The sequence below is a fragment of the Syngnathus acus genome, chromosome 4, assembly GCF_901709675.1.
Source record: "Syngnathus acus chromosome 4, fSynAcu1.2, whole genome shotgun sequence".
Classification (NCBI taxonomy): Eukaryota; Metazoa; Chordata; class Actinopteri; order Syngnathiformes; family Syngnathidae; genus Syngnathus; species Syngnathus acus.
This window is the reverse complement of record NC_051090.1, coordinates 738846-765086: the sequence shown is the minus strand read 5'-3', so window position 1 is coordinate 765086 and position 26241 is coordinate 738846. Positions and strand designations below refer to the sequence as shown.

At 44.9% G+C, this 26241-nt stretch overlaps 3 protein-coding genes across 33 annotated transcripts in view; 1 reads left to right on the top strand and 2 right to left on the bottom strand.

The window, feature by feature from the left end:
- Positions 1–21596, top strand: part of dock7 (dedicator of cytokinesis 7) — a 25468-nt gene extending 3872 nt beyond the window's left edge. For 2 of the 27 annotated variants that reach the window (XM_037249166.1, XM_037249167.1), the window contains exons 11-52: positions 102–264; positions 419–561; positions 659–752; positions 857–1019; positions 5336–5453; positions 5552–5622; positions 6179–6317; positions 6474–6575; positions 6718–6804; positions 6908–7139; positions 7389–7553; positions 7711–7731; positions 7868–8037; positions 8756–8848; positions 9870–9959; positions 10881–10976; positions 11061–11201; positions 11323–11436; positions 11548–11715; positions 11949–12088; positions 12172–12341; positions 12502–12680; positions 12752–12934; positions 13187–13346; positions 13429–13525; positions 13757–13774; positions 14638–14734; positions 14877–15011; positions 15119–15271; positions 15431–15589; positions 15707–15807; positions 15897–16089; positions 16169–16312; positions 16394–16525; positions 17088–17102; positions 18918–19052; positions 19200–19289; positions 19354–19590; positions 19664–19807; positions 19888–19994; positions 20190–20357; positions 20921–21596. In XM_037249166.1, coding sequence (XP_037105061.1) covers positions 102–264; positions 419–561; positions 659–752; positions 857–1019; positions 5336–5453; positions 5552–5622; positions 6179–6317; positions 6474–6575; positions 6718–6804; positions 6908–7139; positions 7389–7553; positions 7711–7731; positions 7868–8037; positions 8756–8848; positions 9870–9959; positions 10881–10976; positions 11061–11201; positions 11323–11436; positions 11548–11715; positions 11949–12088; positions 12172–12341; positions 12502–12680; positions 12752–12934; positions 13187–13346; positions 13429–13525; positions 13757–13774; positions 14638–14734; positions 14877–15011; positions 15119–15271; positions 15431–15589; positions 15707–15807; positions 15897–16089; positions 16169–16312; positions 16394–16525; positions 17088–17102; positions 18918–19052; positions 19200–19289; positions 19354–19590; positions 19664–19807; positions 19888–19994; positions 20190–20357; positions 20921–20963 — 5370 coding nt within the window. In that variant the 3' untranslated portion in view covers positions 20964–21596. The remainder of the gene's footprint in view (positions 1–101; positions 265–418; positions 562–658; positions 753–856; positions 1020–5335; positions 5454–5551; positions 5623–6178; positions 6318–6473; positions 6576–6717; positions 6805–6907; positions 7140–7388; positions 7554–7710; positions 7732–7867; positions 8038–8755; positions 8849–9869; positions 9960–10880; positions 10977–11060; positions 11202–11322; positions 11437–11547; positions 11716–11948; positions 12089–12171; positions 12342–12501; positions 12681–12751; positions 12935–13186; positions 13347–13428; positions 13526–13756; positions 13775–14637; positions 14735–14876; positions 15012–15118; positions 15272–15430; positions 15590–15706; positions 15808–15896; positions 16090–16168; positions 16313–16393; positions 16526–17087; positions 17103–18917; positions 19053–19199; positions 19290–19353; positions 19591–19663; positions 19808–19887; positions 19995–20189; positions 20358–20920) is intronic. The other 25 variants (XM_037249173.1, XM_037249172.1, XM_037249186.1 and 22 more) reach the window with 20 other exon arrangements.
- On the bottom strand, positions 1143–4024 carry angptl3 (angiopoietin-like 3). The gene is made up of 7 exons (XM_037249217.1): positions 3392–4024; positions 3051–3161; positions 2858–2969; positions 2664–2777; positions 2488–2583; positions 1987–2259; positions 1143–1913 (listed from the first exon to the last, which is right to left on the bottom strand). The coding sequence occupies exons 1-7, from the start codon at positions 3920–3922 to the stop codon at positions 1729–1731; spliced, it is 1422 nt and encodes a 473-aa protein (XP_037105112.1). The 5' UTR covers positions 3923–4024; the 3' UTR covers positions 1143–1728.
- On the bottom strand, positions 21388–26241 carry usp1 (ubiquitin specific peptidase 1). 5 transcript variants are annotated; one of them, XM_037249208.1, is made up of 9 exons: positions 25972–26241; positions 25476–25646; positions 25205–25349; positions 24562–24675; positions 24313–24476; positions 23449–24088; positions 23122–23290; positions 22789–22990; positions 21388–22693 (listed from the first exon to the last, which is right to left on the bottom strand). In XM_037249208.1, the coding sequence occupies exons 2-9, from the start codon at positions 25601–25603 to the stop codon at positions 21994–21996; spliced, it is 2262 nt and encodes a 753-aa protein (XP_037105103.1). In that variant the 5' UTR covers positions 25604–25646; positions 25972–26241; the 3' UTR covers positions 21388–21993. The 5 variants fall into 5 exon arrangements, with proteins under 5 accessions (XP_037105103.1, XP_037105101.1, XP_037105105.1 ...); XM_037249206.1 differs by having other exon boundaries at positions 25205–25352; positions 25972–26239; XM_037249210.1 differs by having other exon boundaries at positions 23122–23280; positions 23451–24088; positions 25205–25352; positions 25972–26237.

The window sequence follows — 26241 nt, the reverse complement described above, 5'->3', positions numbered from 1 at the left end:
TGTATACAATACGAAATGAACACTTTATGGGGACCGTATCAAGTGAATAGGGCAAAAATAGTTGATTGCTGACATTTTGTCTTCTTCTCTTTTATTTCTAGAATAAAGAAAAATTGGAGAAACTCCGCAGTCAATCAGAGCAATTCTGTCAACGCCTGGGCCGGTACCGCATGCCCTTTGCCTGGACTGCCATCCACCTCATGAATATTGTGAACAGTGCTGGCAGTCTTGAGCGAGATACTGAGCTGGAGATGAGCCTTTCAGGTCTTTCACATTTTCCCTCAACTCAATATTTACATGCTGTGTGTGTAGCAAATGACTACAAATTACAGGGATGGACCAGATATTTTAATGACACACAATGAAAATGTGGACTTCATCAATGCTAGCCTTTTGATTCTACTCTCCGATTATGCAGAGAGAAAGGGCTCGTGGTCAGAACGACGGAACTCAAGCATCATGGGAAGAAGGTCCCTGGAAAGAACCACCACCGGAGATGAATCATGTAGTCTGACTGGCTTTCGACCTGCCACGCTAACCATCACCAACTTTTTTAAACAGGTCTGCACAGACACAGCTGCACTTTCAAATTGATATCGAAACTCAAATGTCATTTGTAACGGAGGCAAAGTGCTCATCCAAATTTGGTTTCTTTTAGGAGGGGGACAGGCTGAGTGATGAGGACTTGTATAAGTTTCTTGCTGACATGAGAAGACCTTCTTCAGTGTTGAGGAGACTCAGACCCATAACAGGTATAAAAAGAGAAATAGTTAGGTGACTGGCTTCTTTCTATTTGCATGAGTGAGCCAACCAATTGTTAGTCGCCCTCATTGGTATTTTGTGATTTTTCCTGCAGCCCAGTTGAAGTTGGACATTTCTCCAGCTCCAGAGAACCCCCACTATTGCTTGACACCTGACCTCTTGCAGGTGAAACCTTACCCAGACAGTAGAGTTCGCCCCACTAGGGATATCTTGGAATTTCCCGCCAGGGATGTCTATGTGCCAAACACCACATACAGGTACGTGACATTTTTTTCCATTGATTCTTTTGATTTTGATTTTCTAATGTGTGACTGGAAGGATAGAGACAGGACGAAGCACTTCACAACGTAAGCAATGATTAAAGTAGACAGTAGACCGCATCAACGTGCCTTCTTTTTTTTTTTTTTCTCCAAGCATTTCATGTAATACAGGCAAAGCTTCATACATTGTTTATCATCGTTGAGATCATCAATGTCACATTGATCTTCTTGTTTATGACGCGATGAGCTTTTGGAACTCTTGTATAGGACGTGATGAAGCACATTTACAGAATATTTGTGTACAGTGGACAGGAGTCAATGTGACCCAATAATATAGGAGATACAATGTCTGTCTTAGCAGATAACGTACCAAAGTAGCAGGTGCATGGTTTAAATACTTTAGTGAGTAAAACATGAGGGAAAAAAAAACAATGGGCAAACATAAAGCCAAACACATAATGTCACTAAAACACTGTCTCAAATCCTAACTTTCACTTGGCTATCATCTTTTGGTTTGTGCCACTGGCAACAAAGTCAATTAGAGCCTTGGTGTTAACTGAAAAGCCTTTCCCCAAATGTTCTTTAACTTAATACAGCGTACAACGTAGTGTCGTGGATAAGCATACATGTCAATGTCGCTTGAGTGGTGTGTCATAGTGCTTCATGGAAAAATGCCAGTAGAGTTGGCATGGACGTGGCATGAAGTTCAGTTGAAACCTTCAGCAGTTGTCGCAGGCCGAATGGACAACTCGGTCATCTTGAGGGAATATGCTGAGCCCTTGCCAGGTTTCCAGTGGAGAGCCCTTCTTCTCGCAGAACGTCCCTTAGCTCTCTCCCATTGATACCTTCCATTAAGGTTGTTCTCTCCACATCCAGTAAACCACCAACCACCTGCAAAACACAATCACGGCTTTTTAGAATGACGCACTTCATCGTGGCGGTTGAAGGTACTCTATATACGTACCTGTGTGGTAGCGTGCACAGTTAGGGGCTTGCGGGTTGCCATTATTTTGGTCTTTGGTGGAGAATCGCACACCGGAACTGTTGGCCATGGCATCAACCGGGTCACCCGAGAAGTGGGTAAGATGGAGTGCATAGTGCTCAGTGGAATCATCTAAGGAGAAGCGGTACTCTGCCCAGTGTTTGTCCTCCTTCCAGTCTTCCAGATCCATTTTCAAGATGTACATTCCTTGTTTTAGAATGCTATGGATCTTCTTCAGGCCCAACCAGAAATCCTCTGCATACACAAAATGATTTGACTTAAGTGCAATCTGAAATGGACCATGGGACTTTCTAGTATACATGAAGTCTGCTTGCATTTGCTCTCAATTCATCCGGGCATTCTTTTCCATTTGCATCTACCTTTGTTCGTAGTGACACTTTCAACTTCAACAACAAGCAGTTTCCATCCTCACATTCTCCAAAACAAACCCAAAAATCATTTGCTGTGTGAGAGGATACTTACTTTCGAGATGGCCAAAGCCTTTCTCATACTTTTGCCATGTCTGGTCAAAATCCACTGAGCCATCGGCCCTCCGTTGGATCACAGTTGAACCTCCATCTGCGGATTGCGTTGAGGATATTTCTGATGGTAAGATGCAATCTGGCTGATTGTTAGGACGTTTGAAAATTCTCACCCACCAGAACCCATTTCGCAATAAACGTTGAAAGGCTCCGATTGTTTTGGCTGGATGATGTAGATTCCACTCTTGTTCTCCTTTCTTTCAAATAACTCTGTGCAGTCAATGGGCAAATCTGAAAGCACGGACAAAATGTTTGGCAACGCATAAGGCAAATGTATTTGACAGGAAATTGAATTGGATTATTATGATTACCGTTGTCATCCAAATCAGATGCATTTCTTGTCACGTATTCAAATGTATCTGGAAGCGCCGTCTCTAAATCCACGACTTTAGCGGCTGTGTCTTGGACACTGTCGTAGTTCAGCTGCAAGACGACACCATCGCGTTGCCTTCATTAAACGATGTCATCACCTACAGTACAAATGGCAAAAAGAACGCTGTCTACCTTTTCCTCCATATTCTTAATTTGGACTTTCTGATCGTCAAGCTGCTCGTGCTGCTCCTGCACAGCCCTCAGGAGTCTTGAGATGGTTTTCTCCTGAGTTTCAATCACTTCCTGCCGAAAAGAACAATCCAAAGCATTATTCCCGAAATATTCGTGACACCATCAGAATGGTAGCCAAGCAATTTCAAATCCAGGAGAAAAATGTGCAGTTCTACGACATGGATGCGTCAAGTACAGTATCGATCTGTTCAGAGTGCAGAGCTGTGACAGCTGTGTAGTTTTGCAACGCCGCTTTCATTATCTTGACCTCTCCAGATTTCACAGCCTTATTTGCTGCTTACCTTGAGCGCTTTGATTTCTTTGAGCTGATCAGGAGAGAGCATATGCTGCGACAGTCCCTTTAACCTCTCCTCAAGACTTCCCACCTTGCCCTGTAGCTGTGCACGCTCCTGCACAATGTTATTGATCTTGGAGTTGATTTCCAGAGACAGGTTTTTGATCTCCTCATTGTTTGTCTTCAACACACTGGTTGTCCTCTTCAGTTCGGCCTCTTCCTCCTTGATTTCTGATGTGACCACTGAAAGCTGGTAAAATGACCTGTCGAAAATATTCAATTTTTGGAAGATGTCATTGATTTGGTTCTTGGTCTTGTGCACAAACTCCCGTAAGCTTTGGCCCAGCTGAAGGAGGCCGTTTGCAAGTAGGCGCACGTCGTCCAGCATGGCAAAGCGGGACTTTGCTTCCGTTGGACTTGCTGCTGTCGCAAGGCTTTCGGAAGAAGGCATTTGAAGGATGTCCTCTTGACCCAAGATTTCCAGGGGAACGGCAGCGCTGGAACTGGCTAGCAGCAGTAACAGCAACAACTGCATCATGATGTCACCTTTTTGATACTACTTGTTCTCTTAACGCACCGGGAAGACTCTTTTCATTCTATCTTCTGACCAGATTTCCAACACGTAATCTCAGAGCAGCATGAGCAGCAGTCATGGTGTGACTTTATATACTGGATGAGGAGGGGGGCGGGGGGGGGCTTAGCTGCTCTTTAAACCTGAGCATATTGCTGCTGGCCTCCCCCTAAACTAAACTCAGCTGCATGCCTCCCCCCCTCCCCCTCCTGAACAAACAAATCACAGCAGTGAGCACATGACACCCCCTTTCAACCCATTTAACTCCAATCCGCCCTCCTCGGTCGGGTGGTGTGGGAGCTTTAGCTGATCAGCAAAAAGCCAACAATGGCCATCGCAGGTGTTTGATGGATAGCCTTGTCTGATGGAGCTGAAAATGCGCACGCATACATTACTCTGATTGATAATGCTATCTATAACGAATACTCTTGAGCTTGATTTAGCCTCCTGCTGAGTCAGCTTGAGTAGGACAGGCAGTGGCCCCATCATTTGTGGCAGAATGAAGCTATTAGTAGGCATGCGGGATTTTCAAGCAGGTGGACAGTGAGAAAAAGATGTGCAAAAGCCTCGGCCAAATTGAAACACCTAACGTATGGCAGCCTTGGATTGGGATTTTGGAGCCATCTTTTGACCATGGCCATCTCTCTCCCGTTTTGAATTTGCCATGCAGCCAGATGAGGAAGCATTAAGACCAAAGCCATTTCCCATGCTTTTTGTGTTTCCAGCTGTAATCTCTGTGGAGTCATTCCCAACTGAGAAAACGACGTCACTGCGGTTTTGTCGCTGATCCTAGGTTACTTTGCGCTTTCATGGCACGCAGAGTGGATTTATTCAATACGCTCGGGGTACTTTAATCGCATTCCAAGCACAAAACGCTGCTGCTTTGTAGCGTTTATAATTTGCTCAAGTTTTACACTCGAGTTTTCATTCCGTTGTTGATGCAATTTTACAAGTGATCTATGTTGCTGTACATAGCTGCATTTCAATCAATTCTAGTTTTGTAAAAGACATCATTTATTTGAATGTTTTCCATAGCGCCAAAAAGCATACCTTCTACTCATAGATTTCTATTCAATGAAATATTTCCTGAAATGCATGTTTCATGTAGAAAGGTGACTACCGTGCAACAGCAGTAATTGAGTATCTTGACGTTTTGTTTGCAAAATCAGTTTGCCCTGCCATTGGCTGGCAACCAGCTTAGGTTGTCCCCCGCCTACTGCCCAAAGTCAACTGGGCCAGACTCCAGCGCGCCTCCTGAGGAGAAGCGCTTCCAATAATGGATGGATGTTTGGAACTAGATTTCCAAATTGACATGGTGGCTGGCTCTCAAAACTGAAAAGCAATTGTCTTATTTTTGTTTGATTTCATTTTATTTTGCAGAAATCTGCTGTATGTGAACCCGCAGAGTCTTAACTTTGCCAATCGCCAAGGCTCAGCCCGCAACATTACAGTGAAAGTACAATTCATGAATGGAGAAGATCCAAATAATTCCATGCAGGTACGCGAAGAAGAAACAGTGGCTTGTTGTCATTTGCTTTTAGATTTCCATGTTGTGTCCATAAAGTCGCTATTTAAACACCCTACTGCTTCCCTCAGGTGATATTTGGGAAGTCAAGCTGCGCTGATTTCTACAAAGAGGCCTATACTTCTGTAGTCTACCACAATCGGTAAGAGTGCATGTTTTTTTTTTTTTTTTAAATCCCTTCACCGTATTTACTGTCAGGTTTTGTAATCCGAACTGATTGAAATTGTTTTCGTATAAATGCAGCGGCGTGCGATAGCAAGAGGAGTCCAGTTTACAAAAACACTGTCTTTGCTTTTTCATCAAATCTAAATGCTTGTTCCTGTGGGAAAGCGCTCACCCTGTGAAACCTTTTGAAGCCAGTTAAGTCATACGCTTGCTCTTGCTCTGTGCTGTTTATTTTTGGATACTTGTCAGGAGACCAGCGTCCCTCCCGCGCAACTACAAAGAGTGTGTTCAACGCCCGCCCCTCTTGACTTTCTCTTTTCCTCACTTCTCAATAGACTCAAAAATCATTTCAAATCTACCTGCCTGCAAGACGGCAGTCATGTTGCAAAACTATCCGATACGTAGCCACTATTTAGACTGTCGGGTCGCATATGACCAAAAAAAATAAATAGATAATAATCTGAATCGAGCGGCGGTGTGAACGTCGCCTTGGAAGCCATTTTTAAACAACCCAAACTTTTTCCCTTGATCAGATCTCCCGACTTTCACGATGAGATCAAAATCAAGCTTCCTGCCTCCCTATCAGACCACCACCACATTCTCTTCACCTTCTACCACGTCAGTTGCCAGCAAAAGCAGAACACGCTGCTGGAGACCCCTGTGGGATACACGGTAGGTAGCCAACGTAGAACCGCACACGTCGATCACAACTACTTCCAAATTCTTCATTTGGGTTCATTTGATGTCAATTGGAGGCATGTTTGTGAGAGCTGCTGTATGCTGCAGCACAATGGACTTTATTGCGTAATAGTCATTTCCTTTCTCCAGTGGATCCCCATGTTGCAGAACGGACGTTTGCGGACAGGCCACTTCTGTCTTCCTGTGTCTCTAGAAAAACCACCACAGTCCTACTCTGTACTTTCACCAGATGTAAGTCATGAAATAGAAATATTCAGTTTCCATCATGAGTGCTACATTTGTGACCTCGTTCTGAGATAAAGTTGTTCCAAGTAAGCAAAAGCAATTGACTCTACAGACTACAAACTGACTGAGGTTTTCTTTTTGACTTCAGGTCCCTCTCCCAGGGATGAAGTGGGTGGACAATCATCGCGGGGTATTCAACGTGGAGGTTGTTGCCGTTTCAACCATCCACACGCAGGTAATCTACCGCTCTTCATGTATTCTACGGCTCTGCAGTTGAGCTTTAGTAACATCATCACGTGTCCCAATGTGGATGTGTCTCGCGCTTTGTCATTCTCTAGGATCAGTACTTGGATAAGTTCTTTGCATTGGTGCACGCGCTGGATGAGCACATGTTCCCTGTCCGGATAGGGGACATGAGACTCATGGAAAACAACCTGGAAGCTGAGCTGAAGTCCAGCATAGCAGCGCTGAACTCCTCACAGCTGGAACCAGTCGTGCGATTTCTTCACCTTCTTCTTGACAAACTGGTGTTGCTTGTGGTTCGACCTCCGGTCATTGCTGGACAGATTGGTATGCTACAGCTTGAAATGATATTCATGAGAAGAATAAAGTGCACAATCCATGCAATCTCGATCGAATTCTTACCGCAAGCCTTGATTTAGCGCACGTAAAATTTGGTAACACCTTGTTATTCTTCAGGGAAATCAATCATTTGTTGCGAAACGATTTTTGATTTGGTGACGGGAGGGTGTTGTTGACCGATGGTGGTAAGAGATCATGACTTGACTTTTCAGTGTTTGACCTGTTTGTGCTCTTTAGTGAATCTTGGTCAGGCATCATTTGAAGTGATGGCAGCCATTGTAAACCGCCTCCATAAGTACCTGGACACCAGTCAGGACATGCATGGCCGCAACAGCCTGCTTTCTTCCTACATCCACTTTGTCTTCCGCTTGCCCAGCACTGACCCCAACTCGCCTTCGCCAGGTAGTATTTCATTTTGCTCTTTGTAATCGTCTCTTATTATTATTTTTCCCCCCCTCATCTTTTCTAGCCTCATCTGTTTCTTTCTTCAGACTCATACTTTTTTGAACTGTCTCCTTTCTCTTCCCATCTCAATTTTGCTTCTGTTTGCCTGCTAAAGACATCCAATCATCCTTAACAGGTATCTATGACATTTTGATAGATACTGAAGCAATGTGTAGGAATGTTTTGCATTTCCTAATGACTGCTAAGGAAGGTGTTTGGGTCATTTGATACATGTTGCTAATAATAGTTCCTTTGTTTGTGTGCCGTCCCAGGCCCCGGAGGGCTCGGCGGTTCCGTTCACTACGCCACCATGGCTCGCTCAGCCGTGCGACCGGCCAGCCTTAATCTGAACCGCTCTCGCAGCCTCAGCAACAGTAACCCCGACATCTCGGGTACGCCCACCTCTCCCGATGATGAGGTTCGCGCCATCATTGGCAGCAAGGTATGGACGGAAGAAGCTCTTCAAACGTCAAAGTGATGAGGCTTCAAATGTTTTCATTGAGTTGACATCATAGTGTCTGGCTCTCATGTTCTCACCGCACGTGCACATTAAATCAATATTTGCCAGCAATTGCGTCATCATGTCGTATTGACTTTGTAACGAATTTTAGAAAAGCTTTGATAAGGCGCTTGCACTGCTTTAGTCCTTTTTTTTTGAACGGTAGCCACTTGCCTTACATGTGCACAGTGACCCCGAGGTCATTTGATCAACATGTACACTAGACATAGTGTGTAAACAAGAGTTTGGACATCTTATCTCTCTAACCGCTGTAACAGCAGCCTGACATGAGGGAAGTTTCATTGAGTTAAAATTGTGAAAGGCAGACAAAATGTTGAGTCTACATTTTCATTGACCTACATCCCTTTTATGATTGAACATATTTGTCCATGCAAACTAGTGCGTGAATGATGTTTTGCCATTGCGCTTCCTAATTATGCTCCGCTGGTTTCCGAGAGGGGAGAACTTCAAAATGGTTGAGAAATTGACATTTTGTCATCCTTTTTACTAAAGCTACAGCTGGCCATCTTTTGGGCCCTTCATCCAGCAGTGGTGACCTCTTTAACCTGTGATTCCTTCCCTCCTCCTTCCTTCCCCCATGCTGCTCGCTTGTTGCCTTGCTCCTTGCCTGCCTTGTGCCCTTTGACCTTGGCACTCCTAGGGCTTAGACCGGTCCAACTCGTGGGTTGACACCATGGGCTGTAAGAGTGCCCCTTGGGGATCCAGCCCTGGGTCTGCTCCAGAAACCATGCAGGTGGTTTTACCAATGCGCCCATCCTCCGCTCCGCTTCGCTTTTCCTCTCTTCTCTTCTCTTCTCTTCTCTTCTCTTCTCTTCTCTTCTCTTTGAAAACAACTCACCATACTCACGCTGGAAGAATACTGACATATTTGGACTTTTGGTGTTGTATGTTCTCTTTGATAGTTGGGTCTTTGTTCATTTTATTTGTGTTGTCATTCTCACATCCATATTTACTGGTCCAGGTACAATGGCTGGTCAAACAGATGTTTACAATACCAAAAGGTCCTATTATTCCAGTATTCTACTCCGATCCTCCCCTGATCCCATGCATGGGTTTCACAGTTGCTCACCCCACCCATGTAAACGTAGTGCTTCCTTCATCCAAGATCTGCAACCTGTGTTCCTAATGAATGCCTCTGTATTGACACGAAATGTTACTCTGCACGCTGCACTCCTTCCTTGAAATCCAACAAGTTCCACTCAAATCCACTCTCCATCACCTGCTAGTTTCCCTGCCTGACTTCCTACTTCCCCTCCATGGAAGTGTCCGTCGTGTTCTTTCGTCCGCTTCATCTCGTCGTGTGTTTGGTCACGTGTCGTGGTAACTCCTACTTGCCGTAAGCGTTTGCTCTCTTCTCTGAATCATAAATCCCATCCTGGTGGCTACTCTTCAGTAACAGCGCATGTGAGCTTGTGACTTTTGATTTTAGGCTGCAAAGAACCCTTTATCATGAAGGATGAAGTCTGGCTCCAAATTTGAAAGGCCTGAAAAAAAAATCAACAGAAACTTAGCATACTTCATTCGAAAATGGAGAGAAAGATCGCTATGCTTCAAATGGAAGAAGTGTAATGTGTTCATCTCAGTGTATGTCTTTGAGACCACAAAATGGTTGTGCGTGTTTGTCTGTGTCTGTCTTGTGGACCAAGACACCTTTTTTCTTGATGCTGAGAGGAAAAGGTGCAACCCCACACTCGTGTTGCTCCTCCCTCTCCTCCACTAACTCTGTTGTCACGTTCCATTCATTCCACCCATAGGCCATGGAGCGCTGTGGCAATCGCATGTCTTCGCACACTGAGAGCGCCAGTTTCTTGCAAACTTTAACAGGACGGTTGCCCACAAAAAAGGTAGAGCCACTTGCACTGGGGGAGGAACGCACCCCTACCACCCTTTTCTTGTCTTGTCTGCGGATGTACAGTGCTGCTCTCGATTGTCGTATTTGTTGGTTGTGGCGTCTTGCTGAATGTCACCCATCTGCGTCTTATTTTGAAAGCAATGTTTTCTGAGAATGTTTCGTTCCCACCACACCAAATTGTTGGCTTTTGTTAATATGCACATTGCGCGCTGTCGTTTTCAAAAGTGCATGTTGCGTTTGTTTGTGAATGAACGTGCTTTTTGCTTGCTGAAATACCACTCCGGCCAAGATGACCGACGAGACATTGGATGTTCATTTTGGCGCTCAGGCCTCTGAGTTTGGGGATTCCAATCTTTTGCTGTGGAGTTTACATATTCTCCACATGCTTCCATCACATTGTCGCATGCTTCTGAGATGAATTGAGGACTCTAAAATTGTCCCGAGGAGTGAATCCCTGAATCCTAACCCACGCCGCTCTTCTCCCCAGTGACCATGTGTCTGGTCACATATTCCTCCGGTGGCGCATCTCGAACCTTTTTACTAAAGAGTGTATTCGACATCACGAAAAATCCATAGATATGCCGCCCAAGCCGCAGGGTTCAAAGCTTGTGCAAAAAGTAGAGGCTTTTAGTACAGAAAATACGGTAAATAAAAATGAAATAGCGATTTGGTAGCCAAAACTTTTAGCGCACACATAATGCTCCACCCAACCCGCGAGTGGAATCTAGTACTGTAGATGCTGTCCTTTACTTCTGCCATACAGAATAGAATTGTCTCTTTGCCTTATTTTTGGTATGATATTTGTAGCAAAGTGAACTTGGAATAATTATTCTGTATCAATCATGCGATGAGCTGACCCTTGACGTGATCCTCTTTGTTTCCTGGGCCTTCCCGTCTCCCCTACCCCACATAGCTCTTTCACGAGGAGCTGGCTCTCCAATGGGTGGTGAGCAGTGGAAGTGTCAGGGAGGGAGCTCTACAGCAGGCCTGGTTTTTCTTTGAGCTTATGGTAGGAAAAAGAAGCCCGATCAATTCTTCTCCCTGTCACTCATACTATCTATGCTAAGCCGTGAGCGCGTTTTGATCCTTGCAGGTGAAGAGCATTATCCATCACCTGTACTTCGCTGAACGCCTGGAATCACCCAGAAAGAACCGATTCCCCGAGCGCTTTATGGATGACATAACAGCGTTGGTCAGCACCATCGCAGGCGATATTGTATCACGTTTCCAGAAGGTGAGTCATTGTAAATCCAGAAATGATTTCATCTTAGCTTTGTATCTAATAGATGCCTGCTTATGGTTTGAGTACGTTTCACTAGTTGAAGACAAATTGTGTTGTTTTTTTCCCCCGTCAGGATCTGGAGCTAGTTGAGCGACTTAATACAAGTCTTGCTTTCTTTCTCAATGATTTGCTCTCCGTCATGGACAGAGGCTTTGTCTTCACCCTTATCAGGGTGTACTGGAAACAGGTAACCACCTACTCTCAGATTCTTGACTGCGTAGTGTTAGTCTCTTTGTTGCAAAACAAAAAAGCCCTGCATGTCCTTTCAATGTCTTTTTCTGCACTTGCCTCGCAACAGGTGTCCATCAAGCTTTATGCTCTGCAAAATCCCACATTGGAGTCTCTGAGGCTGGATTTCCTGAGAATCGTTTGCAGCCACGAACACTACGTCACCCTCAACCTGCCTTGCAGCTTGCTCACGCCTCCTGCTTCACCATCACCGTCTGTCTCTTCGGCAACCTCGCAGGTCCCATTCCATCCAAGCATAAAACATGTAGATTTATAGCAGCACCGTTTGATAATACTTTGACTGAAATTGAACTAGAATCGCGTTTGTCTGATGCACAAGTTTGAAGAAAGAAAGAAAAGAAAAAAAAGACATCTTCAATGATTTAAAAGGAAAACAACTCTAGATGTTCTCCTCTGCATGTAATGATGTTCATGTGTGACTTTTCTCTGTCTTGTCTTGTCTTGTCACAGAGCTCTGGGTTCTCCACACATGTTCAGGACCAAAAAATAGCAAACATGTTTGAACTGTCTGTGCCCTTCAGAGAGCAGCACTTTATGGCTGGCCTGGTACTGTCAGAGCTGTCTGTCATACTTGACCCAGAAAATGAGGGGTTGGTATATGAAATAAACGTTGCCTATTTCTCCCTCCTTCCTTGTAAATCCAAATGCAATCTGTTTTCCTCCCTTTCCCTAGGATGTTTGGCTTGCATAAAAAAGTGGTTAGTGTTGTCCACAACCTATTGTCCAGCCACGATTCTGACCCGCGCTATGCAGATCCCGAGGTCAAAGCCCGAGTTGCTATGCTGTACCTTCCGCTGATTGGCATTGTCATGGAGACCCTGCCACAGCTCCATGACTTCACAGGTAATCAAGCAATCTTATTCAAGTATAACCCGATGGCTGAAATTGAGCGTCATCTTTTCGAGAACTGATAAAGTTTAGGAAGACACAAAGCCATCTCTGTCGCCCGTTGTGATTTGCCATATTTTTCGTGAGCTTTGTGAACTTTCCTCTCCTTCATTAGAGTCCCTCAACCAGTGGGGTCGATCAGGTGGTCCCCAGGGCACGGCTGTCTGCAGCAATGGGGAAGATGCTGAGGCAGAGGGAAACAACATGATCAATCAGACTGTCGCCATGGCCATAGCAGGCACCACCACTACCTCTCCGATGTCCCGACCCAGCAGCTTCTTGTTGAATTCGCAGGTAGAAGCGGGCGCGACGCGGGGACAAAAGTCGACTGGATTGACGGTGTCTCAAAGTTGACTTTTCTCCAGGCGAACCGTCAGCACGGAAGCTTCTCGGCCGAGTCGAGTCGCAGTCTTCTCATCTGTCTGCTGTGGGTGCTTAGAAATGCCGACGAGCTGGTGTTGCAGAAGTGGTTTACGGATCTTTCGGTCTCACAGCTGAACCGTCTGTTAGATCTCCTCTACCTCTGTGTCTCTTGCTTTGAATACAAGGTGAGATACCCAACATCTCGGTGCATGTTTCTTTGTGCACATTTTGGCATTCTATGCACTCAATTGGGATTGGGCTCTTGTGGAAATCCAAGCTGGTTTGCTTTTGTTGCTGAATTTCCTGCTTTCTTCTCATTTGCATGCCACATGCCACCTTTTGCCGCATTTCTCCCTTTCCTGAGTGCTGTGCTGCAAATGACTTTGCTGCTCTTTTCTCTTTTGCCACTCCGCCTCGATCTACTTTGTGGACGCAAGGCCCATGTTGTGTTCACCATGCAGGGGAAGAAAGCTTTTGAGCGCATGAACAGCCTGACGTTCAAAAAGTCCAAAGACATGAAGGCCAAGCTGGAGGAGGCCATCCTGGGTAGCATCGGCGCCAGGCAGGAGATGGTGCGACGCAGCCGCGGCCAGCTCGGTAGGTTCACCGCTGTCGCCGACAAATACATTTAAATGCGCGACACATGGCCAATAAATGTCCTTTTCCGTGTCTTCCCCAGAGCGTAGTCCTTCAGGCAGTGCCTTTGGAAGCCAGGAAAATCTGCGCTGGAGGAAAGACATGACCCACTGGAGACAGAACAGTGAGAGATTAGACAAGTAGGTCCTTTCCCAATATTTTTTTGCCCATCAGTAACTGTCTTCAAAAACAAGGCAAGCCACACAGCCAAAGTTTTTGTTCCACAATCGGTGTCTTTTTTTCAAAACAATTGAAATCTTGTTTAAATCTGATTTAGTAAATCGTATCGATGTAGCTTTTGGTTCAGCTGTTGAATTTGTGTCCTGTCTTGTTTTGGCTTAATGATTGTATGTGGCTGTGTGTTCATGTAGGAGTAACAGATCACTCAGGTATTGTATGTCCCACATTTGCTGTGTGCTATTTCTTAAGTTCCTTGAGCCATGCGTTCACTTGCATGTGGAAGTATGAGTCGTCACCGCCGCCACCGCTGTGGGGATGACTTGCCCAAGTTTAGGTTGCCTATACGTATTTGCCAAACGCAAAGTTTCGGAGAAAGTCTGATTTCCTTCATAAGTTTGTTCATCAATTGGTTATTGCTCTAGGGCAAACATATTGTTCGGAAAGATTTGAAATAAAGAATTGCTCTGCATATTTATGCTAGAGTCACGCACGTGATATTGATCATTTCTATATCGATATGGAGTTGCTGTTAGAAATCACTTGTTGTTGGGTTCGACTATGTAACTTGCACATGCACATGGATGCCCAAGAAAGTCATACGCTGGTTCTTACTGTTTTCCCTCCTTCTGTCCCAATAACCTTGTGCTTGTTTGGATTGGTGGTGGCTGAGTTTGGTTGGCTTTTTTGTTTTTTTAAAAGTGTGTGTTGCTTATTTTTAGCCACAGTGTGGTGTGTTTTCATTCTTGCAGTAGCCGGAAAAAATCTGTCTTCTATTTTTTCTGCTAAAGTGAATATACGTATGTACTCGCCGAAGTAATTTGTAGCCTTCTAGTTTTACAGTGTGTACGTGCGCCCCCCCCCCCCCCCCCATTTAAAAGCAATCTATGTCAATTATTTGAAAATGGACCTTCTAAGACCGCCAACAGCACGTGGAAACATGAAGACAAAAAACAGCTTGTGTGAAAATCAATACTGCACTGCAAAAATTGTCCTGAGCACGGAGCTGGAGTCTCCTGTGACATTCATTCCTTTTGACACACACTGACACTTGTTTCCATTTCTGTGATTGTAGGACTAGAGCAGAGTTGGAGCATGAAGCACTTATTGACGGTAACCTTGCCACGGAGGCCAACTTGATCATTCTTGATACATTGGAGATCATTGTGCAGGTATGTGAATGAACATTATTTGACCAAATACATGTATGCAGATTATTTGAACTTTTGTAGCAGCCGTTTGATTGAATTTTCTATCTAATAGCGTGGCTAGTACCTCAAGGGTAACTTTTATTTTTTTCTTTCTTTCTTTTAGACGGTGTCGGTGACAGAATCCAAGGAGAGTGTCCTGGGTGGGGTGCTAAAAGTGTTGCTTCACAGTATGGCCTGCAATCAAAGCGCCCTCTACCTGCAGCACTGTTTTGCCACGCAGAGAGCACTCGTGTCAAAGGTGGGCTCTTTTCATTTGATAATCACGCAATTTGTGTAGGAGCGAGCGCATTTTTTTGTCGCCCTGCATTTTCTTCCATGTGCCTATCCGTCTGCCTTTTTTTTTAGTTTCCCGAACTGCTGTTTGAAGAGGAGACGGAGCAGTGTGCTGACCTGTGCCTACGATTGCTAAGGAGCTGCAGTAGCAGTATAAGCACCATCAGAGCCCATGCGAGTGCCTCCCTCTACCTCCTCATGAGGCAGAATTTTGAAATTGGCAATGTGAGTGCTTATTTTGCAAGCCAGCAACTCATGGCTTGCTGTTAAGACACCTCACTTGGATAGAAATCATATTTATCTAGCAGTGCTTGTTCTGTTTGTTAGCTATTAAGCTGCCTCAGACAGTTGTCCTTTTTTCTTTTCCCCCCCCCCCCCACTTAGAATTTTGCTAGGGTGAAGATGCAGGTGACCATGTCCCTTTCGTCACTGGTGGGAACATCTCAGAATTTTAACGAGGAGTTCCTGCGTCGCTCTCTGAAGACCATCCTTACTTATGCAGAGGAGGACCTCGAGCTCCGGGAAACAACTTTTCCAGACCAGGTACTTTTTATGATATCATTCATTCCACTTTAAAAAGTCAAATGATATGATTTCAATGTTGTCTTTGTGTTCAGGTCAATCTGGGAGAATGTTTGAATGTCTTTGTTTTTTTTCTAGGTGCAAGACCTCGTTTTCAACTTGCACATGATTCTGTCTGACACAGTCAAGATGAAGGAGCATCAGGAAGACCCTGAGATGCTAATCGATCTCATGTATAGGTATGGTAGACAAGTGGCAATCTTCTCAGCCGTATCCGTCCCCGCCGGCTTTTTAACGACGCTGCGTCCACATCCACATCCACGGGCAGGATAGCAAAGGGTTACCAGACGTCACCAGACTTGCGGCTCACTTGGCTCCAGAATATGGCTGGAAAACACTCTGAGAGGAACAACCACGCTGAAGCCGCCCAGTGTTTAGTGCACAGTGCTGCCTTGGTAGCAGAATATCTCAGCATGTTAGAGGACCGCAAGTATCTGCCAGTGGGCTGTGTCACCTTCCAGGTTTGAAGCTCCGGCAACAGCCAAATGAATCTTCTGTACAATCTTTCTACTCTTTCTGTTTGTTCATTTTTACTCGTAGAATATCTCATCCAACGTGTTGGAGGAATCTGCCGTCTCCGACGATGTGGTGTCACCGGACGAGGAAGGCATCTGCTCGGGAAAATTCTTTACCGAGCTGGGCCTCGTGGGACTCTTGGAGCAAGCTGCTTCGTCCTTCTCTTTGGTGTGAATGCTTACAAGCGGTCACGATTTCCACTCATCTCTTTTCTCGATCCCAAATTCTATTTGTGGTTCCCCCGCTCAGGCTGGCATGTACGAGGCTGTGAATGAAGTGTACAAGGTACTGATCCCGGTACATGAAGCCAACAGGGATGCAAAGAAGTTAGCCACCATTCATGGGAAACTCCAGGAAGCCTTTGGAAAAATTGTCCATCAGGTGAGTATGTATTATCTACTGAATATGCGACTGCTCCTTGTTTTCTTTTGAAAAGTTACAAATTGTACAGATTTGATCCTGATAGAATTCATAAAAAAAAAAAAAAACAGTGGGTGGGGTTCAACATTTCTAAACTTCAAATGAGACTATACAGCTCTGCTTGTTTTTTTTTCTTTTCATCAGTACATCTTTTCGGCTTGTAATCTCAATTCAGCATAGATGTTGATTGATTTCCAGCCAATGACGCACCTCCAGCATACTGCGCTCGGTCCTGATATTTTCTCTCCCTACTTAGGTTAATAGCGGTCTCGGACAAAAAACATGACATTATCAGGAGTATTCCAGGAATTTGATTGAATTGATTTATAGCACACCAGTTTCCAACTGTTACGTTTGCAAATACCTGGCATGATCTGTGTTGGGAAATGTGGTTTGAGTATGTGATTTGGCATGGAATGGCGCCCTTTTGTTGCTGCAACATCACTGAATAGGCGATGTTAGCGTGCACAGGGGTTCACAATGTGAAGTCGTTCACATGTTTTGTCTTCTCTTTTACACACAGAGTACTGGCTGGGAGGTAGGTGGTTAAATGGTTCCTGCTTGGCCCTGCTCGTCTTTTTTTTTTTTTTTTTTTGACAATTTGACTTGTATTCACACTCATTTCATTTGCTAGCCACAGGCTTTTTGTTTCTGGCTTTGCTTTTTACATACACTCCATCTAGTCCATTAACATCTGCAGACAACAGTGACTGTTTGCTGCCATCCGGGAGGGACACTTGCTGCACTGGCAGCAAGACCCTTGATTTCTTTCCTCTGACCTTTTCCCATACGTGACACCGTTAACCGGCTGGCTGTGTGCATGGGAGCCACAGACACTAAACATTTGTGAATGCATCACATGCTCCTCATCTTTCGTCATCTGTTGATCCGAGGTGTCGGCCAAAACACACACGTTGGCTGCCAACTCCCACAGAAGTCCTTCTCTCTCGTCTTCACAGCCAGGGTTCGATTTCAGTGCCTTGTCGTCGTTGCCCTCTCTGGTTTAAGCGCCACTTTGAATGATGCAAAATGGCGTCGGGGTGACCATCAAACGTCTCAATTGTTTGTCTAAAACGCTCGGCAAGCCCTTGTCAATTTTTATTTGTTATTCTTACCCCCCGCTTTTCATTCATATAGACTAAATCGACCCCTGTTTATTGTGATTTCTTTGAAACGTTCCTTAATTTGTTTCGTTAGCGATATTAAGCTTTCCCGGTTTGTTGCACGAACGGAGCACTCGTTCCTTCAGGAAGCGACCGCACTGACAGTGCATGCCATTGTTTGGAGGTTGTGGAGATTGATTTTCTCCCTTTTTTACTTGACTCTTCATCCATCTACCTTTGCATGGTTTATTTCTTTATTTCCTCCACAATCTGTTTGTGCCCTTCAAGAAAAGCAAATGTTTTGTTGTGTTGTTTTTCAACCATTTTGGAGGAAGTTAATTGTGATTAAATTGTGTTCTGTTTTCTCCTTTTTGATTTTCCTGGTTCCCGACCCCTCCTCCCCACTTTACTTAATTGTTTCTTGTGGTAAGTTTCTTTGTTTTCGGGGCTTCTCACATGACATTTACTAGTCAACAGTGAATTTTAATGCGAGGTGGCCCATGTATTTTTGACGCTGATTTTTAAAACGTCAAAGGTGCTAAGTTACGGGCCCTTTTTCTTATCTGCACTTATGACCTGTTTTAAGAAGAACTTGCCACCTCGTCAGTAAATGCGTGACAAGATATTTCCTGAATTTATATGTTGCTGGTTGATATAGTAGTTAGTACATGTGGGTTGTTTATTGTTGACGAGCTGTGGCTCCTTTAAGCACGACAGTCTAGTTTGTGTTCCACAGCCTTCCGTCCCACACAAGTTGACTTTGCGACATTGAGTATGGCTACAGTTGTCTTGGATCAAAATGGCAAAGTCACAATTTCAACTCGTATCAATTCAGTCAATTGTTGCCTGGATCTTGAGGCACTACAATTAGTCATTGTTTTTTGTTACAAATCTTTGTAGCTGCCAGTCAATATCACTTGGCTGGCATGCATTAGATCTAAAACAGCCAAGTAGGTTTGACCTAAATGTTCTCATCCAAGATGCTTGCACAAAAAGGGGATTGGCACTTGTTGGAACAGGAGACATGCATTGACTTTTTTTGAGATGAAATTAATGTCGCAAATACACAAACGGCAACCTAATGTTACTTTGGTTGTACTGCAGTTATGAGGCAAACTTTTGTGGAACGGGGTCGCGGTTGACTCCTTGAAGTTCTATTTCACACTTTGTACAGAAACACAAATGTGTTGTGATGTAGTTTGCATTCCTGTTTTCATGTAGCACTTCAAAATCTTGTCTCTTGTCAACAGGATGGGAAGAGGATGTTTGGAACGTACTTTAGAGTTGGATTTTACGGATCCAAATTTGGCGACTTGGATGAGCAGGAGTTTGTGTACAAAGAGCCGGCCATCACCAAGCTGGCGGAAATATCTCACAGGCTGGAGGTCAATTTAAGACACACGCGCCACAATCACAACCCCATTATGACGACACACGCACACCAAAAAAAGAAAATACATGTGTTTTGTTTTACATAGGAATAAAGGTTGCCATTTTATCAATGATTAAAGCTGTCTTTTTTTTTTTTGTAGGGATTTTACGGGGAACAGTTTGGAGAAGATCAAGTAGAAGTCATTAAGGACTCCAACCCAGTAGACAAGTGCAAGCTTGACCCAAATAAGGTTGGTGTCAGACACTCAATTATGAATGCAGTAAAAAGTAAGCGGTCCGTGTCGTACTTTTCAGGCCTTCATTCAGATCACGTACGTGGAGCCCTACTTTGACACGTACGAGATGAAGGACCGCATCACTTACTTTGACAAGAACTACAACTTGCGTCGTTTCGTCTACTGCACCCCATTTACGCTGGACGGACGGGCCCACGGGGACCTGCATGAGCAGTTCAAACGCAAGACCATCCTGACCACCTCCCACGCCTTCCCGTACATCAAGACGCGCATCAATATTGTCCATAAAGAGGAGGTAAACGGGACAAGACGGTAGATGACCCGGCCGGCCGTTTCGCCTCGCTCCAACAACGCTGTGGCTTTTTCAGATCATTTCCACTCCCGTTGAAGTGGCCATCGAGGACATGCAGAAGAAGACGCAAGAACTTGCCTTTGCTACCCACCAGGACCCTTCGGATGCTAAGATGCTGCAAATGGTCTTGCAGGGCTCAGTGGGCACCACTGTCAACCAGGTCAGCATTCATTTCAAAAGGGAAACGGCTGGCTGTGTGAACATAAACGTCATACTATGTTACGTGTGTGTTTTGTTAAGGGTCCTTTGGAGGTTGCTCAGGTGTTCTTGTCCGAAATCCCCAGCGACCCAAAACTGTACAGACACCATAATAAGCTACGTCTCTGCTTCAAAGACTTCACAAAAAGGTCCGTTTCAAAACGTGCGCTTTAGGTTGAGCCACTTTGCTTGGATTTACATTGCAGGTGCCCAGAATGGACAAGCATCCTGTCAAAATGTTTTTTTTTTGTAAGATCCAAAACGATGTCAATAAACTTTAATAACACACTCTTGGTCATCAATAGTGCTTTTGTACTAACCCTAACCTACCTTCCTTCCCTCAGGTGTGAAGACGCCCTGCGCAAGAACAAGAGTTTGATCGGGCCTGACCAGAAGGAGTACCAGAGGGAGCTGGAGCGGAACTATCACCGCTTGAAGGAGGCGCTGCAACCGCTCATCAACAGAAAGATTCCTCAGCTTTACAAACCTGTCCTACAAGTCAGCTCACACAGGTACAGATGTTCTCCTCGCTGCCTTGATTTGAGGTGACTGCTCATTTCACTTGAGTGGAGGCATAACCAAAGCTAGCTCACAAGTCAAACAGCAAAACAAAAAAACACAGGCAGGCAGGAGCTCGTAACCCCCCCCCAAAAAAATCAAGACACCACTGTATTTTTGTAATGTGAATCTTTGCTCTCGCTCTATAATAATGACGCAGCAAATGGACCGCTTGAGGAGGTAGCTTGATTCTTTTTGACCACTTGTGCTGTTGCGTTGTGTGTTGACACTTTCTTGGTTCTCTCCAGATACTCACTCTGGCACTCACATGCATGTACAAAGCTTAGCTGAAGGAAATCACCATGGTAAATGGATCCATTCATAGGTAGCCATTTGCCGATTAAAAACTAAACACAATGTGAAGAAAATATGCATGAAACAAAAGAAACACGTTCACTTCGATCAGTCTCATTCCACTTCACCACAATCGAGTGATAAGCCTTTTTTGTTGTTGTTGAAGATAGCAAATCTAAACTGGGGCTCCCTCCCTCCCTCCCTCCCTCCCTCCCTTTTCCAGAGATTCTTTCAGCAGATTGAGTCTTCGCAAAATTGACATTTGAAGATGAAGAGGGTACACGCACACCAGAAGATGCAATATTAATTTATTCTCCAGTGTAAATAGCAGCGTGTTCACAATGGGTCACAGTGTTTGTTACTGAAAAAGGCTTCGAGTGTTCCAACTTGGTACGTCATTCCAGTGTCTTAACTTGTTTACACATAAGCAGGACGAACAAGCGGATCTGATTTTAAAGAGACACCTTGACCTGCCCGCGTTGCTAGAATGAGGTACGTACGAGACTCCGCCCGCTGTGCAACCGGTACCACGAATGTTCACATCCCGTTGGTCGTTGGTTCCAAAAAGTGCCAAAAAACTTTTTACACCAAATTCTTTCACAAAAATGTTTCCAATGTCAAGGTGTCTTTTTAATATTGTATGTGTTTAAAAACAAAAGCTGTATTTAATGTGTGCACTTTTTTTCATTGTTTTGTTGTAGCAATACATTTCACAACTTGAAAGTTGGGGAAGTGGTGAAGAAATTCAAATTTGCAAAACAAAGTTATTTATCGTATTGCTTTAACGCATTTTTGTTAAAACAACAATGTTTTAAAGTTAGGTACTGAAAATGTATAATTTTATGTAGTTCTGTTTTGTTCATTTGAAATATTTTACAAAATAAATATTTTAATGTTCATGCCTATGGCTGATGATCCATTTATGTCTCATCCAAATGATGTAAAAAGGACGGCTTTAGATTGATACGTCAGCTTTAATTCACCACTTTGATGGTACATCATTTTCAGGAAACTTAAAGTAAAGATTAACCAAGTGCCCCCCCCCCCCCCCCCCCTCAAAAAAAATCACCTAATGAGAAATCTACGAAACGTACACTGACAGTGATAGAAATTGATTAAAAAAAATAAAATCCAGGGGTTTCAAATCCAAAATAAAACCTGAGGGAACTTTGCTACAGATGTTTGAAGATGAACATTTACAACTAAGTGCAATTAAGCCCACAAAGTTCCGTTTATTATCCGAGAATATACACAAAAGTACATTTCAGGGTCGAAGACGGACGGACGGTGCTGTTGTCAATGTGCCGACTCGACTACTCTCTTGTAAAAGAGCAAGTAGGGTGTTGAAGAGGAGCAGGTCTGAAGGCAGCAGGCTCTGAGAACATCTTTTTCCTCAAACAAACGCACTTCGGAATCATCAAACAGTAGCCATTTGCCTTCGTACTGAAGGAGATTGTTTAAAGCCTGCTCTTTCCAGGCTTGCTCTTTCCAGCCTTGCTCTTCCTCACTGGAAGTTGTTCCGCTCTTCTCTCCAGCCTCAAGCTGGACTTCAGCATTTGGTTTTTGAGTTTTTCTCCGCTTCGGTTTGTCGCCGTCAGTTGCTCTCTCTTCTTGCTCGACGCCGGTGCGACTGCGCTGACCTCCCAAGAGTCCGAGCCCGCACTCCGGAGCCTTCTTACTTTGTGCTTTGCCGCAAGCAGAGCCGGAGGGTCGCCCGACGGAGACCTCGCCGTCGCTGTCGTCCCAGGCGTCTTTGGTCTCGGGCAGCTGCTGGCTTTCACGCAGCCGGAGCTCGGCGTCTTTCAGGTCGCTCATATGGATGTAAGCGGTGTAGTGGCCGCTGCCGATGGACACGCCGCTGTGCATGACCACGGCAAAGAGCTTGTAGGAGTGGCCTCCGCTGGACGAGCGCGGCGTGCACCACTCTTCCAGAGACAAGGTCAAGGGCGTCTGCAAGGGCGTGGTCACCTTGGACAGACAGGCGTACGGCTCCATTCTAGACAGAGAGACAAGACAGAGAGGCGTGAGAAAGAAAGAAAGAAAGAAGGCTGAATGAAAGCCAGGAAGGGCTCGAGCGGTGAGGCGACTCACTCCAAACCGCTGGCGGAGAAGCGCTTCAAGTGAATGGTGACCACTTCGGGAGTCTGGTCAAAGAGAAGACTCCTCTCGGCCTCTGCGTAATGGCGACACGCGTCACAGAAGTATTTGTCCTCTCCGGCGATGCGCTCCACCGAGGCAAACTGCCCAATGGCCCATTTCAGGGTCTTCTCTTCTGGTTTGGGGTATGGAGAAACTGGAGACAAAACATTTGAGCTTTTCATTCATCGGCTTATTATTTCTCAACTTCATGAAGCCAAAACAGGTCAGTCTCGTGAATGTCATGCGTTTCAATTGTACAACTGCGGTTGGTTTATTTCTGCTCACCCGAAGACAGATGGTCCGGGCTGCCGGGCTGCTCTTCCAGCACGGGGACACTGATGTCCTGGAAGTCTTCTCGCCTCTCAGTGAAGCTTTCGCACTCCAGACAGCGAGTCCGTAGAACCAGCTGGCCGTGGAACAAGCGCTCCATCAGGTCTAGACCATCTGCAGAAGCCCAAACATTGAACATCTTATGATTGTGAAAAGAGGGTGTACACGAAAAGGTAAGTTCACGCAAACATTCTATTGATAAAAAAAAAAAAGAAAAGTGTTTTTTTTTTTCTTCTTCATAACCTTCAAATAATCGTTCATGCGGAATTTATAGAACTAAATACCTTGATGAGCCGGCGTCTTGTGGACCTGGTTCTCATTTGGAAGCATGACCCCCTCGTACTTCTTCTCATCCTTAGGTTGGACTTCATCGTTGTCATTCTCCGTTTTGGTTGAGATTTTGGCGAACGTGGAAGTGAGTTTTCCGACAGTACGAAACATGGACATGATGCTGGGCTGTTTCTTAGCAGGCCTCCGCCAGCCCATTTTACGGCGTTTCTTCTTTTTCCTGTCAGCCACTTGGAATGTTTTCTCCTCCCCACTGCCTCCTTCTTTCTCTTTCCCTTCCTTCGTCTCCTCTTTCTCTCCAGCTTTGCCCATTGTGTTGTCATGGGCTAGCTTACTTTTGGAGCGGGTGACGGGGGTGCTGAACAAGCGCTCGACCTCCGCTCCAGATTTCCTCGACTTGGGCTTCTTTTTGGCATTCCCCATCTCTGCGTCACTTTTCCTTTTTCCACTCACTTGAGCGTCCTCATCTTGGCCTTTTTGTGATTCTGCCATTGAACCGCTTCCAAGTTCCGCTTGGGTCGGTTTGTGTTCCTTCCTGATGGTGTTGCAGGCCTCCTGGATGTATTCCAGGATGCACTGCAGAACCTCTTGGGCATCATGTTGAAGATAGCCTTCATACATGGGATTCAGTTGCCTGCAGGGCATCAAAAACACAACATCTTGAAAAAGCTTCTTCTATCCATCCTTTTTTTTTTTGGAAATGAAAGTCAAGCTGGCAAGAAAACAAACATCCATCTTCTTCCAATACGCATGAACCCGATTTAATGAGATTTGTTAATGCCCATACATCAAGTAAATGGGTTTGCTGGAAAGTTTTCTTGAACCCAACTTTAGGCTGGCCTAATATTTTCAAGATACCTGAGCGTGTTCAGTACTTTACGAGGTGACGTGTTGAGCTCATTGAAGCTGTCGGTGCTGAGCAGAAAGTTGGACTGCAGCTGCTCCACGGAACTTATCAGACTGTGGAAGCTCTCCAGGAGCTCCATGTGTGCAGATACATCCTCTGCAGCATCCCCTGCTGGCTACAAACGAAATTGAAGAATGAAATATAATAGATGAAGTCCACGACAATATGTGGCTGAGAGACAAGTGTCTTAGGGGAAATACATGTGTGCTAACCTCTTCACATTGTTTTGTTTCTTCAGTGGATGTAGCATTCTTTGTCGACAACTTGTATAAGGACTTGATTCCCTCTTTCAGGCCTGGACAGTGATAGAGGACCTACAGAAACAATCCCGCACTAACATGTCATCTTCAGCTGAAGGGGAAAAAAACATTCAATGCACCAAAGAGCAATATATGAGCAAGCTGCAGAGGGTACGTGGAAACATTGAATCATCTGATCCCATGTCAACTCAAGCTGCTGTGACAAACTGGGCGTGTGTTTAGTCTGCAGGGGCGGTACAGGTATCGGGCGGGGCTGGTGCCGACGCCTCATGGACACCTGCTGCGGAATGGCTGCGTTGGTTTCTTTGCACAAGACCCACCACTGCAATTCACACCGGCTGCGGACCACTGCCTTGTATCCTTTTGTTCACATTGATACACTATTATTTCCAGGTATTTAGCTCTTCTACCATGGGTAAGTACGTTTTGCGTTTAGAGAGTGTTGTTTTGTCATTTTTAATTTCAGACTCAGTTTGGTGAGGAAAAAACATATGGTAGGTTACATCACCTGTCTTGCCACTCTCCAAACAAAACTCCACCACGAACCAAAGATCCTTTGTCTTACTTGAAAATGGCAATTCACCTGCAAGATGCTGTTCAGATAACAGGTGTTGCCCTCATTGAGGAGCCCCACAAATGGCAACGTGTCCTCTAGCCTCCGACATGACAGCGGGAGGTCATCGGGCGAGCTCGGTAGCAGAGATGGAGCCGGCACCACCTGATCACAGCTGCTGAGAATCACATGGCATGAACTAGTTTGACAGTGCTTTTAATGTCAATAGTCTCCTTATCCCTGAGTTGGCAACAACCAAATAAAAAACCTCCCAGCATCTGCATACTTGTCAGACACTCACTTGGCATCATCTGCTTGAGGTTCCGAGAAATCCAAGGCTCGTTTGGTTTCCGTCTTCTGGAAGAACTTCAGAGACAGTTTGCTCCTCTTGATGGGGCTCCCCACATGTTCACTCTGCAGACCAGGCATCTTCACATTTCAATCTGTCACTTCAAAGAGTTGCAAAGTGCCCCTATGTGGAAAATGGAACAAACACTTGGCATGTCGGATTTGGCAACATCAAAGTTTCAAACAAACGCACATGGCTTACGTGTCAACTACCCTGCGAATACGACCGCATATCAAATAAAGTCGACTGTTGGAACTTCGAACGCTAACGTACTGGTAGTTTCCATTGTCAATTGTTGTTGTTTTTTTGTAGTGACTAACACTGAACATCGCCGACACCAAGTGGGTAACTCAGAACCGTGCTGCACAAGGAGACGCTGGGAGTTTGCTTTTCGAAACGCCACTTTAAGTCATCGAACTTCAAATGAGTTATATATCTGCAATAGTACCTTAATAAACCAGTCCAGGATGAACCCGAATGCATTTTACGGTTGTTTTGGATATAAACACATTTTAATCGACGCTGCACCAGAAGTTGGCGCTTTTTCTCCACCGGATTGTCCAGTATCTGCTTCATTGCCGGTAGACCATTGTCGCCCAATAAAACGTCAAAACAAAATTCAAGACGAAACAGTCGAATGAAGTAGTCCCTTTATCATTTACTACAGCTCATCATGGTGACTTAAAGGCATGGAATTATTTGATTGCATGAACATTTG

Coding starts and splice junctions, on each gene's coding strand:
- angptl3 (XM_037249217.1), bottom strand. CDS start 3,922: ATGATGCAGTTGTTGCTGTTACTGCTGCTAGCCAGTTCCAGCGCTGCC. Junction 2,970..3,050: donor TTAAGAATATGGAGGAAAAG/GTAGACAGCGTT, acceptor GTCGTCTTGCAG/CTGAACTACGACAGTGTCCA. Junction 2,260..2,487: donor AGGCTTTGGCCATCTCGAAA/GTAAGTATCCTC, acceptor TTGTGTATGCAG/AGGATTTCTGGTTGGGCCTG.
- usp1 (XM_037249206.1), bottom strand. CDS start 25,603: ATGCCTGGTCTGCAGAGTGAACATGTGGGGAGCCCCATCAAGAGGAGC. Junction 25,353..25,475: donor CCTCAAGCAGATGATGCCAA/GTGAGTGTCTGA, acceptor TGTGATTCTCAG/CAGCTGTGATCAGGTGGTGC. Junction 24,089..24,312: donor AAAGTACTGAACACGCTCAG/GTATCTTGAAAA, acceptor GATGCCCTGCAG/GCAACTGAATCCCATGTATG.